The sequence below is a fragment of the Anarhichas minor genome, unplaced genomic scaffold (genome assembly GCF_050575085.1).
Source record: "Anarhichas minor isolate MPS153535 unplaced genomic scaffold, ASM5057508v1 ptg000016l, whole genome shotgun sequence".
Lineage (NCBI taxonomy): Eukaryota > Metazoa > Chordata > Actinopteri > Perciformes > Anarhichadidae > Anarhichas > Anarhichas minor.
Window position 1 is genome coordinate 4,505,439 of NW_027466462.1, and position 16,787 is coordinate 4,522,225.

The following is a 16,787-nucleotide window of genomic DNA, read 5'->3' on the forward strand; positions in this document are numbered from 1 at the left end:
GAAGAGAGATCTCAGTAGTAAAGACTAAATAGCTTATTGCCTTGAGGAAGCAGATCAATGATTTATTTCTTTAAATTTGGGGCAAAAAGATTTTTTCATTTGTTAGAGGGGCCAACCAAAGACGTATTAATGAATGTAATATCTATATATCTTGCATTAGAGACGGTATCTTCTGGTATTTTTGGCCTCGTTACTTCTGAAGCACCAACATTCTCATTGAAATTCAGAAATCATAACTTTTAAAGTCAAGTCATTGTTTTTTCCTCTCACATCAGTTTGTCGCTACATTAAAATTAGAAATCCGAATATACTTGAGTGCAAAATAACTCAGCTACAGTCATTTTTTATGTCGTATGTTTTGAGAGGAATGTGGATGGATCTGCTGAAGCAGGTGGGTCTCCGGCAACAACAAAACACTAAAGCTTAGGATTGGTTTTCCACCAACAGCTAAACGTTTGGAGTTCATGTGGACCTGCAAAAAAAACCAAGATGCAACATGACCGTGAGCAACGTGTGGATGGGGTGGGGGTGGGGATGCTGGGATAGCTAGAAAAGGGGGGTCCGGAGCCCCGTGTTTCATAGTCTGTCCGTGTGCGCTGCAGATCAATAATCATATCATGATATCACCAATATCTCAATGAAATGTGGGTGTGAAAAAGGCTCTTGAGAGGGCTGCTAAAACAGAGGAGAGGAGTAAGAAACCAACCTGCTGCAGCTCGCACACTGTGGGAAACACGCCGAAGCCTGAAACGTCTGAGGAGCGGGGTCCTCTCTGGCCGCCCAGTCGCTGAAAAGGGTTCGAGAGGTCACGGCAGGAGCAGAGGCAGGAGAGTAAACAGTGGCATGATGACCTTTGGGGGGGGGCTCAGAGGTCACGCTCAAGATTATTAGAACAATATGTGGGGCTCTGTTCATGTGGAGAATAACTGAGAAGCACATTCAGTATTTTTGGTCATATTAGTTTGTAGTTTATTCATTAATAGACATTGTGTCTCTGAGAGGTTAATGTCAGTCCAACGTTTTGATCCAGAGTGAAATATCTTCACAGATTATTGGATGGGTTTGTCATGATATTTGGTCATTCAGCTCTATAAGAGAAAAGCAAACAAAGAATGATAATGACTGTGCAACTAGAGTATGAACGAGTATTAAATACTCAAAGAGCTGCTAGTACACAAGGCTTCTAGACTATTTACGCATGACTGTTGTGTCATTTATTTCTTGGGTGAAGAAAGAACATAAACGTTGGTGTAATTTGTCTTCACTTCTAATTCATGGTACATACTATGACTTTCTTTATTATGTGTTATTGGTAAATTGGGGGATTGGTAGCTATAATTGTTTTCCCTTATTTGCTTTTCATCCTCGAAGATGAGATGTTTTTAAAACTTTGCCGTTTGTGTTCTCTTGGTTGTGACATTACCGACAGCACCTGAAGGCTGCACTGCCAGGAGTCAATCACAAAGTGAACACTGCGCATGCTCCCGGAGCATCTTCCCACTGCTCGGCATGGTGAGATCCGCTGCAGAGCAGGTGCTGACGCGCAGAAAACCATCTTTTCGACGCATTTTTGCAGAGCAAATGTCCGGGCTGAGCAGAGTATGTGATGACTTTTTAACTCTGCAGGTTATCACCTGACCTCCTCCTCCTCCTCCTCCCCCTCCCCCCCCGGACACCTTAAGGAGGAGGGAGTGGGGGTGGATGCAGCCTTATCACTAGCAGGTTGCCTCAGAAGATCCGGTTCAAACTAGTTCTGCTCGGCTATGTATGCGACTGTGGCTCTGCTCGGTGCTCCACACTTCCACAAAGAACCACAAAATATGCTTTTAAATGTTTCAGACTTAATATTAAAACATGAACTCTTGTTTTCTTAATTACGCTGCCAATGACATATTTATTGCATAACATTGATGAAGGGATTTCACCATGTGGCAGTGCGTAATAACGAGGCTGCAGACGTTATTGGAAGAATTGTATTTGTTACTAATATGAACACATGGTCTAACCATTGCATCCTTATATGTATATTATTACCATCTTTGACTGGTGGTGAAACTATTGTCATTACCTGTAAATGTCAACAGTTGCCTCATCATTATATCGAAGCTGTCACAAATCATAGCTGCACTTTTGTTCATGAGACCTTAAATGTATGATAACAGTCGCGGTGAATTACAGGGAGTGTCGGGGGGGAACAACAAAGGGCCGGATGCAGCATCATATCGCCGCCACGGTCGCGCGTAAAAGCCGCTATATTGTCGTCGCTGGAGCTCAGTGAACGGTGCAGGTCGCCGAAGAAATGGGCTAAATGTGGGGGGGCTTAAGATGCGCAGTAAAAGGCGAGATATAATCTCCATGTGGAGACTGCTGTGGGACGGCAGCAGGGTGACAAAGCGGAGGGAAGCCGCGGAGGAATCACTGCAGTGCAGCAGAGACTGTCAGTCAACACGCAGAGGAGGCTGGTGCGCCCCGCAGACATTAGCGCAACTACCAGCTGAATTTAACAAAAACAAATGTCGTTTTAATGTCGATTCATATCAGGGTATGGATCTTGATGTATGGATCTTTTCCACCCACTCATTGTCTCAGTCTGCGCATCGATGGGACGCATCTCAAGGCAACAAAAAAATCAAACCTTAAATGTAATTATAAACCCACATTACAAGCTTCGATTATGATTATGAGCAGCGCGAGGACGTTTCCTAAACTCTAGACGTCCCGCATCGCCCCCGCTTTACCATGCGCGCGCCTTTGTGCATGGGTCCTTGGGTATACCTCAACAAACCGGTGGATCCTCCTCACTAGAAAGACACTATGGAGACAAACCTGTTTCAGAAACAACCACCCCACGCAAATCTCGCCATCACACCCCCTTCTCGTGGGGCTGCACGTCCTCACAATGCACTATACTTCGCCGGGCACGCATCACGCCTGCTCAGATGCAGAGAGAGAGAGAGAGAGAGAGAGAGAGGGCGGCGGTGTCCGTCTCTCCCTCCTCCCTCGTCCATCAGCATTTAACGGCGCACCGCGTCCACCAATCTGTGGCGTGAGAGGACCACCCCAACCCCTGAACCTGAATCCACCCAACCCTGCCTGCTTATAAATACGGCTTGAATCACGCCGGCAAGTCTTGGTCGTCAGAAACGCTCAGGGTTGCGGCAGAACATCCCCCTTTCGTCTTAACCCCCCCCTTTCATCGTTTCTCTGTTTTTTAAGACAATCTCACGCATCATCCATTTTCACTCCCACACTCTCCCCCACTTTTATTGTTTCTTCTTCCCCGAACTGTAGTGGTTTTTGCGGCCAGTTTGCATGCATTTTTCGTCTCCCAAAATGGTTTGCGAGACTAAAATTGTTGCGGACGAACACGATGCTATACCTGGGACCAAAAAAGAGTCGATGATGTGGAGCTCTCCTCCGTCCAGCGCGGCTATGAACGCAGCCGAGGCGAAGGATGTGAGGAAAGACGCGGTTTTTATCCGCGAGTTCGATTGCGGGGATCAGGAGGAGGTGCGGCGCATCTTTTACGAGGGTATAATGGAGAGGATACCCAATTCGGCGTTTAGGGCGATCAGGCAGCAGCCCAAGACCCAGTTTTTATATGCTCTTCTGACAGGTAAGTGCCCTCATCTCCTTGCATCGCGCATCCTACACCGGCTTATTTATTCCCACGTTATAGCTTTCACACCCACTTTTCCAACCCTGAAGAAAACGTCAACATAAGCCCGAACATGAATTATGTATATACGAGCTGTTATAGGAGTCTCTGTTGCGCATTCATTTGATGGTTTGCATTCCAATGTGATTTATTTGAGGCACTTGTCTTAAATCCCACCAAAATAAAATTCAACGGGTCTCTGCACCATCCGGCCCTGTAGGCGACGCATAAGTTAAGTTGAAATCCGTGACTTTGAACAATCTGCCGGCGCACACCGGCATGTTGCTCATCGTGCAACAAAAGGCATGGCCAGCTCGCATGGTGCACGTGTATAACCGGCGGCCCCGCGCTGATGATGTGATGACATGCCGGTGTGCCGTGAATGAACGAGTGAATGAATGTGAGGATTGGCCCACTGCGCGCACGTACCCAAAAAGCACTCCCCTCCGCGCAACCCCTCCGCCTCTGCGCCAGTCATGCACTGATCTCGTTTGGCTTTTGTTGACGTTGTCCGGCGCAGATTATTAAAGCCACCGTGTAATCGTGACCGGTTGCCGTCACCGCACGTTGAAAATCTAACAAGCTCGAGATCTTTTGGCCATTAAAAAACAGCGGCTTACTGGGTTAATTTGGCGTTAATTAGCCCGCAAGACCAAAACACGACAGTCATGCCTGTAACCCCCCCCCCCCCCCCCCCCAACAAATGATATTCAATGAGTCTTAAGTCTCCATCTTCTACATTTCAGGCTGATGTATCTCACGCGCTGGAGTAAACTAACGAGCCTACTGTGTTATTGCATGCACATGCAACAACACGCTATGCAGCATCCAGCCTGCTTGTGTGTGTGTGTTCCACTGTGCGCCCCCCAGCGTTACATCCCCCTAATGACACTAATGTCACTTAACGCTTTGATGAATTCTATTCTAACGTGTACTCTCTGGTGAAAGTTCCTACATGTTGTGTTCCTGCAGCTATACTAATGTGCCTTACTTCACAGTTTGTTTGTCACAGATTTTGTTTCACTTATTGATGCATTACAAATGTCATATTGCCTCTTTTTCATTTCTGTGTCTGTGTGGGTGTCAAATTCCGCCAAAATCAAACATGTGATTCTCTTTTCTGACAGGTTTCGTTTATTTTTCTTCCATTTCTCCATAGTAATGTGCTTTTTCGTGACCAAATCCGTCACGCTGACCTGTTGTGCGCCCCTCATTCTCATGGGCGCGCGCTTCTACTACAGCAGGACAGTTATCCACAGCTATCTGGACTGTGCCCTGCACACGGACATGGCTGACATAGAGGCTTATTACATGACACCCACAGGTAAGACGAGGGAGAGACGCGTCGCTGTTCTCCCCTGTAGTGTGACTAAAGAGATAAACTGTCTGGTTTGTCGGTCGGCAACGCTCCACCACCGGTGTTTACTTTAAAAGGGAATCACTGTAAAAACAAAGTTAGCGCTTGTAACTTTGCTGCAGCTCAAAAGATAAAAGACAACAAAACACCCGAATAACTATGTGACTTACAGCTACTTGAAACAGTAAAAGTAGCTGAGTCTAGAGCAGGCAAACCAGAGGCAACTCATCAAATATGCAGGTCCTCTCTCTGCTTTCCTCCTCCTCCAACCCTCCACCCCGCCTCTTTCTCCTCTCCTTCCCCCACTTGCATCCTCTCTGAGCTCCACTTGGTCACGGGCAGGGAGGAGGAGGAGGAGGAGGAGGAGGGGTTGCATCGTAGGGCTATTGATCGCACGGAGGAAACTGCTGATACACTTTCTGCAGTACACTCGGTGTCGGCAAGGCTCATTTCCTCCACTGAAGCTTCTAATTGGAAAAAAAAATCAATCCACCTCTGGTGTCATCTCAAACTATTCGTTCTCTCCAGGAGGCGAGTTTTGGGCGTGAGCGACTTCTGACCATAAAACCACACGACGCACTGCCCCGTAGCTTCTTGGACACATGTTAACCTAAACCACGTGGCCAATATAAAAAGCAGGTGTTAGTTAAGCCACTCAATTCCTCCCCCCATTGTCTCTCTCGCTCTCTCTCTTTCTCTGACATTGTGCCCTCTGGCCTGGTAGTCCACTGGCCTACACAATTGCAATTTAGCATTCCCATTATTGCTGCATGGCCGAGATGGTTTAGAGGGGGCCAGGCACCACCGCTCCTGGACAATGCTAATGATTATATCCGTGCAAACTGAATGGGCCCCCGGGGGACCGACACCTGGGCACCGGCCCGCCGTCCCGATGGAGAGGCATCGCTCACGTCACGGTCATTTATCGTGGTGTGTGATGAGTGCACTGTGTACACGTTGGAGTGCGAGGCCCTGAAACATTTTCTCCATCAGCTTCGTATTTCATGAGGTGGGGGGTCCCACACGAACACATGGTTTTCTACCCAAAAATAGAACCGTTTTGGTTATTTTTTCATTTGAGATTGTTGTTTTTCCTCCGCGCTCTTCTCAAATGTAAACGTTGCAAACTACGTCAAAAGTGCTGACAGTGTTTACCTGAGGGGGAACCGGAGGGTGGGCGCTACACGCTTGTGCATCGACGCCGTGACGGCAGGTCACACACACTGTGTAATCATATATATTTAAAGTAGAGAGAAAAACGTATTTGAAACCAAAGCTTTCAGAGCCTTTAAGCTTGTCAGAGGAAAACACAACTAAGGGGTCTTTAAAATGAAGCAGGAAATCCTCCTGTCATCTTTTAGCTTGCTAGCAGTAGAAAAAGAGAAAAGGCTGATTCATAGGAAACAGCTGAGCGTGGGACAATCAGTCTCATATCGTACCGTCTAGCATCAGATATAAAAGGGAAACGCTACTTTAAATGCAGAGAGGAAGAGAGATTTATAGACAGGGAGGGAAAGAGAGGATGCTTGTGTAGCCGCTCTTTACACGTTTGACGGTTAAACAAAATGTGAATTGAATAAGCGTTAGTTTAATAAGTGGACACTGACCACAGACTGCTTTGGTAACAGAAGAGGTCCAACTGAGCTGACTGGAGCCACGTATCCTTGCACACATGGAACGACTGCACCGATCAATACTCTTATCTCCTCCTCTGTGTGTGTGTGTGTGTGTGTTGTGATCACTCACTCTGCTGCCACTTACGACCAGCTGTCACCTCTGTCATTTGCCACATTATAAAGTGTGTGTGTGTGTGTGTGTGTGTGTGTGTGTGTGTGTGTGTGTGTGTGTAGGCAGAGAGGCTGTAAGGCAAACTGAACAAACAATGGCTGGAAGCATAAATGTACATGGCTGTTGAAGAAAAGATAAAGCTTGTGTCTTTAACAAAAACAGGCGCTGCAATGGTTTAATTGATTCATATTGAATTTAACTTTCAAAGCTCAGTTTCAAACTATTAACTGCTAAAAGTCCATTATTCAAATTCAACAGTTCAATAAGTGTTCGACGAATTCAAACTGATGCAATTAAAACACAACATCTGCTGGCACGAACCTCTTTGTACACTCTGACTCCTCCTCCTTTCCATCCATCTTTTCGCTGTCCTTCCTTGGTGGAGATGAACCAACGATGACTCAGTCAGGCAGTCGATATGTCCTCCAACAACTACAGTGCATTGGCTGAAAGAAACCGTAAATACAGATTAAATACTTTTCAACTGAAGGGCTGTTTTCTTATTTAGGAAACTAAAGCACAAAGACGTATTTTATCTGTGAGCCTCTGACCACACATGTACACATTTATTAATCCATATAGATATGTTATCAGACAAACATGAACATCTCATTTTATTACACTAAATGTCACAATTTCGGCTGACCAGCCTGTGCGAACTGTGGCAAACAAAGCCAAATCAGATGCTGGTCTTTGGCTTTGTGCCAAGCTCGACTCCCATCTGGAGGATTGGAGTCAGCGGTCCTGATAAAAACATGATTTAGGGTTTTTAATCTGAAGAAGCTCGGGGCGGACGAGCGAGCTGACTTTGTAGACGTGTTGGGCTACAGAAGCTCACGTTGTTCTCTCACTAAGAAGCTGAAATATTGAAGTCTGCCTCTGGTTCAGACACTTTCCAGGCGACAGAAACAAACTCCAGCTTTGTGAACGCGATCGCTTACGGCACCTTTTACGCTCGTGTTCATCTGCACCAGCGGCTTTCTCATTGTGTCACGAGGCCTGGTTCATGTCAGCGCTCATCGCATCGAACCGTGTTCACAGGGCTCCGCTCGCCCCTCTCGTAGGAAGTGAATGTCGGGGTAACAGCCACCATTACCAAAACCCTCAATCACTTCAGCCCATAAGGGCCTGAGGCATTTAAAAACAGCTAAGGAGGAGGTCTCCCCTCATGTTCACACCTCCCTCCCTCACACTCTTCACTGGCTCAGTCACCATAGGTCACTCTGAAGCAGCTTAGTGCCTAAAAAGTGAATGTAATTTAATGAGGGCGACACCAGACTCTGAGACAAATCCTCCCCGGATTTGATACCCACTCAGTAATACTGTCTGTTTAATGAGGCGCCGCGACCACTGCAGGGTCTCATCAACGCAGGCGACATTATCAAACCTGCCGGCCAGTCTCATTGTGTGTGTGTGGGTGTGTGTGTGTGTGTGTGTGTGTTTGTGTGTGTGTGGGTGGGTGGAATGAGTTTGCGCTCGCTCTGTTCCAGGGGAGCGAGCAGCTTCCTCTGTACCTCTGTACCTGCTGTGCTTATTTTAGAACGACAGAGAGAGGCAGACAGAGAGAGAGAGAATGAGGGGAGAGAGACAGAGACAGAGAGATGGAAATGTGTGGAGGGAGGGAAAGAGATGAGTGTCAGATAGAAAACGAGGGCATATACAGTATATATATATATATATTTTCGTGTGTGTGTGTGATAAAGAAAGAGACAAACAGTTTGCAGGTTAGCACACACACAAAGGGATTTCCTGACTCCTCAACACCTCAGATTAATAAGGCATCCTTCTTTCCTTTCCTATCCCTCCCTCCCTCCTGTTTGAGCCACAGCCCTTTCTTTCTCTCTCCCACCTGTACAGTTAGCCGTGTTGTCTTTTACGTGACTGGTTGAGTCGGCTGTTCCCAGTCTGTACATTCTGAGGAACTGGAGAACTCACCAGTCCATCACTTTAGCGGTCCGCTGCCAGAACACGAACACGTGTGCCTCTCTCGTCTATTCAGCGTTTTGGACGAAGTGGAGCCGATCATTAATAATGCATCGCAGTGTCACATCCCTCCGCCTTTGTTTTCTCGTTCTGCTTAAATCAATACCGTAACAAAGACACCCGTCAGAAAGAGCAGATCAACGGGCAGCGTCATTAATTGCGGCATTGTGCATTTTCTGACTACCGTGACGGACCAATCAGCGAGCCGGATTACTTGTGTGTGTCCTCTATGGATTAGAAACGATTCCTGCAGTTCAAGCCAAAACCTGCTCGGTCTTGATTTACACAGGGAGTCTGGACGTAATAGGTTAGAGTCACATTTTGCATGTTGATGTTGGTGTTGGTGCGTGGACGCGTTGATGGGCAGGAAGGCAGTAAAACCAGTAAAGGGTCAGATAATGAGTTCCTCCCAGCTAATGGAAGCATAACAACGCACGGTGCACACGCTGTACGAGTTAAGTGTGACGGCACACAGGCCAATGCATCGATGCTTCAGCTTGAAGGTCAAGTTGCTGGTAAAGGCTTCTTCGACTGTAAACGCTTTGATACACATGAATTATTCATTCTGCTACGTGTCTGCGTGCACGTCTGCACGGAGACGGTCACCTCCCTCCTCTCACCCTCATTCGTCCGTGACGGAGGAAGAAAACCGCTGATGCGCGGGTTACGCATGACGGGCTAATCCATACTCCCAGCATGCATTCTGACCTGAGGAGGAGGGGTGTGTCCGTGTGTGTGTTTGTATGGGAGGGAACAAGGCACGGTCCATGTGATGCATAGGGCCAAGGCCGGAAAAAAGATCTGAATTGATGCTTTTCTCTTGTAGTAGATCCTTTTTTTTTTTTTACTCCTTACTTCTATTTAGTGAATCAAGACCCAAATATGTGGTCAAAAGTGATCTCTGGGATAGAAAATCAAGCTTTACTCGTCTGATGTTGCACCACATGTGTACTAGGTGGAAATATCAACACTAGCAGCAATGCCTAGTGGCCATGTAACGCCTGGCAGGGTCAGATTATTCATGCAGTGATGCAACAGCTTTTGACTCAGAGCCACAACTGAAACAAATCACCGGCGCGCTTCATGCGCCCCGCAACGACGACATATAAAATGACCCTAAATTGACTGTTTGAATTATTAAAAACACACACCCAAGAGACGCAAAACACAAGAGGATAGATTGAAGCCAGTTATGAGCTTTTGTCGGGGCTTAAACCCACAGACGGCCCAGTGAGGCGGCGTCTAGACTGAACGCTTATCGAATGAATTATCCCTCTAGGTTTCATCTGAAGGAATAGAGAATAATCTTATTAGACACCATAAAAACTATTCCTGTGTGTGTGTGTGTGCGCTCCTGTTTGTGAGCACGGGTGCGATATAGGGAAGACATATTAACATCCCTGGGAAGTAGAAATGAGATCTGTCGCATTAAGAATAATGAGAGCTGCTCTTCTCTCTCCGCTTTGATGTATTTCTCGTCTTGAGATCATCTGTATCCTTCAGGTCCCATCCCCCCTCTGTAATAATGCTAGATTTTCTGTCCCCCCCCCCCCCCCCCCTCGTGTTAGTATGGCCAAGCAGCAATAATGGATCCTTTCAGGAGGCTCATCGCTATTACTGTTAACACAGATCCCTCTCCTCCCTCTGCTCACTCAGAACAGATGAATGACTTCTTCTTCTTCACTGTCCCTCTTTCCTCTCTTTCTCTGACTGAGTAAGCTCATTCATGGCTCTTTTCCAGCCTCAGTAACACACACCAGAACATGAGCGGCGCATTGTGTATACGTTAGTATATTAAAGCTCTACTCTTTAGCGAGGAGCTGCTGCGCTGGAGCAACAGGAGGGTCGGTGACTTGCTCGAGAAGCACAACAGGGACATGTATTTAGGAAACAGTGTTGTATTCATTCGCTCTCTCTAAGGACGAAGCGGCGTCTCCCTCATGACTTGTAGGAATAGTACTAGGAATGAGATAGAGGTAGTATGAAGAAAGATATAAAAGTCAGTTTGTCAAAGTTTTTTCTTTTTCTTACACTTTTATCTTAATATTCTCTTCACTTGGCAACTCTCCTTTTCCCCCCGAAAAAGATAAAAAAGGCACAATACAGCCTCATCTTCCCACTCTGTTATCTGTGAGGACGTAGCACAGCGCCGCTTTGAGCTAACGGCTAACACCAGCATGCTAACTTACTCAAAGTGACATAAAAATGTAGATATTTAGCAAATATCATGTTTACCAGGGTCACCGTCTTAGTTTAATAGTTGCTGATAAACACTAAACTCAAAGTACAGCTGAGGCTGATGGGAATCACGTTGGTTTTGCAGGTTTTTGATCATAAAAGTTGAAATTCAGAACTGAGGATGAATCTGTATGGAAAGTAATAATATCTGTTTGTGTATCGTGGCAATCCAATACAATCGCTGATGAGACTTTTCACAATGTCAACCCGCTGGTGTCACGAGAGGAAAAGAAATCCGGGGATCACTGAAGACATTTAGATTCATCCTCTGGACAACAGGAATGAAATCCAGTTTATAAATCGGTCTGAATGACATTTCCATCCCCAGAGCCGTGCCGCTAGCGTGGCTAAAAAGCTTTAATTAATCCATTCCATATTCCAGAGTATCGCACACAGCTTCACTGAGACGGTTCAGAGTTAAGGGCCTTGCCCGAAAAAAGGAAGGAGTGAGAGTGAGTGAGAACAATTTTCCAAGTCAGCCTTTTTGGATCAAACGTACCGTTTCAGATCTGTAGACTTGATGAGAGTCAAGAACCTCTTAATCTCATATAAACTGTCTCGTGGAGCCTCCTCCTCCTAACTTTCTCTCCCTTTAGTTGCTTCCATTTCTCCACTGCTTAGAGGTCAATAAACCTTGCTTAGCTTTCACAGGAAAAGTCAGAGGGTCAAGGGGAGATGTAATCTCTCCCTGCAGCTCATTGTCCCGTGTGGTCAGAGTGTTTTCTGAGACACACAGCGTTCAGTAACACACAGTCTGACAGGCGGAGGGGTGGTTGGTGTGCGTGCTTTCCTCTGCTGTCCTCGTTCCTGGCACAGGCTCAGTTCAGACAGATGGTCAGGATGGCTTTATGGAAACGTATTTCCCCCCCCTCCGAGTCCAACACACACACACAGAACCATAATAATGCCGGCAGAGTGCTACAGGAGTTGACACTGTAGCTTTAGCATCTGCCTATAATAAAACATTATTCCTTCGTATTAGCGAGGGCCGCGTTACACCACTTAAATCTGAGTCGTACAGAGAATCTCTTAATCCCCCCCCCGCGTCTAGCTATGAGGGTGGGGCAGCACTCGGGGTTCTCCTGTTGACGCGGCAGCCTACATGTGCAGTTGTTTGATTCAGCAACAGAAGCCTCCAGGCGTGAGCTTAACGCGGACCTGCAGGGGCATCAGATCCCTCCGAACACACGGGACTCCAGCAGAGGCATCGTGTCAACGTCACCGCCCATTTGAGGGTGTGTGTGTGTTCTTCACGTCGTGTGTGTGTGTGTGTGTGTGTGTACGAGTGGGAGATTCAGCAGAGATAGAGGAGAGAGGGGGCAAGGAGAGAGAGAGGAAGGAGGACAGGGAGAGAGATTTAGGATTGAGAGCTCATGGACAGACAGGTTTGTGTTTTTACTGTTCGCAGGTCAGTCGCTGCCAGTCGGGGAGATTTATCTGTAACAAACAGATGGCATTTTAGTACAAAACCATGTAACCACTGCCAACACATGCCATAAATACTGCTGACATTGATGGAGAGGCGGTTTGAGCATAGTTACATAATTAAAAAAAACAGTTGAGAGGGTCATTTTCCTTGAAAGATTACGATCGGTACAGGAAATGAAGGAAGTGCATGCACCTAAGCATTATGTTCCTTTTATAAACTGCCTGATTAAGATTCAAAGAACAGGTTTCAGAAGCAACGTGTCAGGTTTTTAACACCCGGTGAACGAGCGCAACGGACTGTGAATTAAAGAATTCAAATGTGTTTGACAAAAGGAATACAGACGCTTTAAGTAAATAAGAGAAATCTAGAGTTACACACCGTAACTGCTGAAAACGCCACTCAAAAGCAAAAATAATTCACAAGCATAATCACTGTGTGTCATGAAGAGCTTAGAACCTGCAGCACAACTGTAGATCGATACTAAAAGCGGGCTGATATTGGAGCTCTTAGCGGTACTCTGATGGAGGAGCATTGTCTGCTGACATTTTTATCTGCATTGGTCTAACCTTTGTCTGTGTGTGTGTGTGTGACCAGTGTCTGATACATCAACTCTGGGACACAAGTCCCTACAAGCTGCTGTAAAAATGGCAAAGTTATTTTTCTAATCCAACAAAACCTCTGCTCCACTACTCCGTGAGCCCTGAGTGACGCTCCGTCGTGTCTTTTAATCAGCAGCGAGTGGCTGATGCCATTAAGCACCAGTCAGACACTGGTCTACGTCCTCCTCATTCATCTACTCCCTGCATCTCTTCTTCTACTCTCTCCCCTCTCGCCGTTATGACACGATGCAACATGCTGCTAATGGAAACACAAGACGTTCATTTTGAGTTTCTGGTCATTCAGCCACTGTTGCCCTTTCATCCATCATGATGCATATTTTGTTGAATAACCCGAGTGTGATCCCGTTATGTAAGGGCATGAATTTCTCTCCAGCAAGTACCAAATGTTTCACTATAGAGAGTCAGTGTAACCTTTAACACCTCTACATATAGTTCATTCATCTCAACAAGACTGAACCAGTGTAGTGCTGAAACTACTCAACAAACTTTACCTTTAGAACTTAAAGGAATAGTCTGACATTTTGGGAAATATGCCGATTCACTTTCTGGCCTTTTACTTTTTGGTAGAAATGTAACTACCGCCAACAGCAGGTCCGGTTAGCTTAGCATAAAGCCTGGGGGAATCCATCTAAAAGCACATCTAATGCTACGTTCACACCACGAGCAACAGATTGGTTCACTGCGTCATTGGAAAGCTGAAAAAGTTGATTGCCCGATTGTGTTGCCACAGGGCAGATTCAGGCTATGTTTCCAGTCTTTGTGCTAAGCTAAGCTTCATATTTGCACTATGCCTTTAAGTGATGTAAACTAACCCTAATTTAATCAAAGGTATTGTGTCTTGTTTCTGCCAGGCTCCTGTTTCTGGGTGGCGGTGTTGGACGGACGCGTGGTGGGGATCGTGGCGGCTCAGGGCCACGAGGACGACAACACGGTGGAGCTGCAGCGCATGTCGGTGGACTCTCGATACCGCGGCAAGGGCATCGCGAAGGCACTGGGCCGGCGCGTTCTGGAGTTCGCCGTGCGCAACAACTACGCCGCCGTGGTCCTCGGCACGACGGCCGTCAAGTTGGCTGCCCACAAGCTGTACGAGTCGCTGGGCTTCCGCCTAACGGGCCAGAGCGAGGACTACAGGCTCCCCGGGATGAGCCGCTCGCCGCTGGAGAGGCTCTTCTTCCAGATCCGCTACAGCCGCTACCGCCTGCAGCTCCGTGAGGAGTGAGAGTTGACAGGGAGAGAGAGAGAGAGAGATGGAGAGAGATGGAGAAAGAGAGGGACAGAGAGAGAGAGAGAGAACGAACCTCCTTCACCCGAGCGCCCCGACTGCATCCTCTCCTCTGACGGCTTTTATTTATTTTATGTCATTAGAGATACCTTTGAGTACTACTTAACACTTCTACTACTTCATCTTTAAAGTCACTAACGTTTTCATCACTACTAGGCTTTTGTTGTTGTTGTTTTTGTATTATACTTTCACATTTTAAATAAGAGTTTGTTTCTTTCCCTCTATTTTATTAAGCTATTTTTTTTGTACCTCTACCACTCCCTTTTAATTATGGGAGGAAAAACAAGTCTTTCACAGAAGACATCTGACTGGCACCCCAACTGGGGACCCTCCCTGCCCCTTTTCGGTTTAAAGATCATGTGACTGATCAATACTCCCCTTCATTACTACTCCACAATGCCCTCTTTACCCCTCCCCCATTACCTCCAGCACTCCCTTCCCTCTCCACATTCAACTTCCCCAGCAGCAGACGTGCGTGGCGCTGTGGAGTGCACTGAGACATTTGCATTCTGTGCCATTGGGGGGGACGGGGGGAGCGATGGATGGGGTTGGGAGGGGCAATTACAGCTTCCTCGAGAGCAAAACACACAAAAAGAAAAAGTGGTGGCGAGGGGGGGGAGCTTGTGGTACACACTCTCTTTTACAAAAGCTCTTCAATGTGACATTTTGTGTGTGCATTTGTGGACAGAGCGTGGTCACGCACACACAAACCGAGTCATTTGGCTTTTAGCCCGTCTCTCAAAGACGCCATATTGAAGCACAGAGTGTGTTACTGACCCCCGTAGTGAGAGAGGAGGAGGACAGGATGGCCACAGGAATACGCGCTGTGTATTCCTGGTACCTAGCGGATCAGCGCAGTGCATCTTCCTCACATCCCCTCCTCTTCACTCTCTCCCTCACCGGTGATTCGATTGGATCTCTCCTTCCTTTCTATTGTTTCTTTTCTTTTTTTTAATCACTGCTTTTCTCACTGGAGCTGTGGAGAGGGTCTCTGATTGGTTGAGGTTGACAGGAGGGTGGAGCTTTCTCGCTGACAGATCCCATGATACAATACAGCTGCATGTCCGAGCTTGTGCGTGTGTGTGATTGTTGAGAGTATGTGACTGTGTGTGTGATGAGGCCATGGTCAGACATTACAGACTATATGCCTCAACCGTGTGTGATGAATTATATTTTGCGTGGACAGACACGCACCGTTTCTTGCTATGAGTCAAGTATTATCTAAGTAACTTTCTATGTGTACTTATAAATTGTTTACGGATTGAAGAAATATACAGTCTAACATTTTGAGTTTAGTAGTTGACTGGTAATTAGTAATTTTACACATGTTACCACATTGTAATATGCAAATTCTACTGTCAAAACGACGACAATTACAAAGTAGCTGCAGACTACACTCCACGTACGTAATCCAGGTTATTTAGGGAACAACTTGGGTAAAACATGACTACTAGCAATACTTGCAGACCTGCAGAACATAACTGAGCACAAACAGCAAATAATAACTATTTAAACCAATATATTTGCATTAGTATTCCCCCCCTTCCCCATGTATTGATATTGTGTATACAGCCGAAAACTCCTGTAGCAAACCCACACTCCATCTCTCTCCATCTCCATCCTGTGACCGTACAACCAGCAGTAGATTCAGCCATCCACCACTCTGAGCCTAAGTTATGTCATCGTACCATTTGTAAAAAGTAAATTATAAAGCGAAATATAACAAAAAAAATCACATAAGATTAAAAAAAAGAAAGAAAAAAATTGAATACAAAGTGTAATCGTCATGAAGTTAGCAATGACCCTCCTTGCCTTGCCACCCTCCCCCCCCCCACAAACTCTCCCGACTTCCCCATTCATGGATCTGTCTGCAACCCTGGGCTAGACCCCACAGCTTCCATCTGAACCCTCCACTGACCTTTCACCTTTCCCCCTGGCCACACCCATCCCCCCCCCCCCCCCGCCCAATCTCTGCATGCGCCACAGAGCCTTGCTGCACTGCTTTTATTATTCCATTTGAAGCTTGTTGGACCAGCCCTGGAACCCCGCCCCCTCCCTTACTCTGATGTCATCTAGGCAGTGTGACTGCTCCGCGAGAGGGGCCGGGTGCCAGGGTGATGCATGGTTGAGTTAGTATGGATGCAGAAGACGCAGAAAGTGAGAGAGAAAGTGTGTGTGAGTGTGTGTGTGTGCAGATACACTCACCAACTGCAGCACTGTCTGGATGACATCACGCCTGCCAGCCAACCAACTGTAGAATGCAAAAAGCAATGCAAGTGTGGCATGCCTCTGTACCCGGTGCCTGCCCTAGAAAAAAACAACTAATTTATATATATGTATATATATATATATATATATATATATATACAATATATATATATAAAGAAAATAAGCTTCTTTTTAAATTAACATGTAAAATAAATGTGTTTCTT

At 46.4% G+C, this 16,787-nt stretch overlaps 1 protein-coding gene and 1 long non-coding RNA gene across 3 annotated transcripts in view; one reads left to right on the top strand and one right to left on the bottom strand.

The window, feature by feature from the left end:
• Nucleotides 1–16,787, bottom strand: part of LOC142950918 (uncharacterized) — a 29,026-nt gene that overhangs the window by 6,945 nt on the left and 5,294 nt on the right. For both annotated transcript variants that reach the window (XR_012954533.1, XR_012954532.1), the window contains 3 exons: nucleotides 16,561–16,662; nucleotides 7,125–7,249; nucleotides 707–787 (listed from right to left, as the gene is read on the bottom strand). This is a non-coding gene — a long non-coding RNA (uncharacterized LOC142950918). The remainder of the gene's footprint in view (nucleotides 1–706; nucleotides 788–7,124; nucleotides 7,250–16,560; nucleotides 16,663–16,787) is intronic.
• nat8l (N-acetyltransferase 8-like) lies at nucleotides 3,313–14,292 on the top strand. The gene is made up of 3 exons (XM_076092598.1): nucleotides 3,313–3,616; nucleotides 4,818–4,982; nucleotides 13,925–14,292. Exons 1-3 carry the CDS (start codon nucleotides 3,313–3,315, stop codon nucleotides 14,290–14,292), a joined length of 837 nt encoding a protein of 278 aa, XP_075948713.1.

What these genes read in the sequence shown, in the direction of transcription:
- nat8l (XM_076092598.1), top strand. Translation starts at nt 3,313, where the DNA reads ATGCATTTTTCGTCTCCCAAAATGGTTTGCGAGACTAAAATTGTTGCG. An exon ending in TTTATATGCTCTTCTGACAG is followed by an intron (nt 3,617 to 4,817) that starts GTAAGTGCCCTC and finishes ATTTCTCCATAG; the next exon opens with TAATGTGCTTTTTCGTGACC. An exon ending in TTATTACATGACACCCACAG is followed by an intron (nt 4,983 to 13,924) that starts GTAAGACGAGGG and finishes TGTTTCTGCCAG; the next exon opens with GCTCCTGTTTCTGGGTGGCG.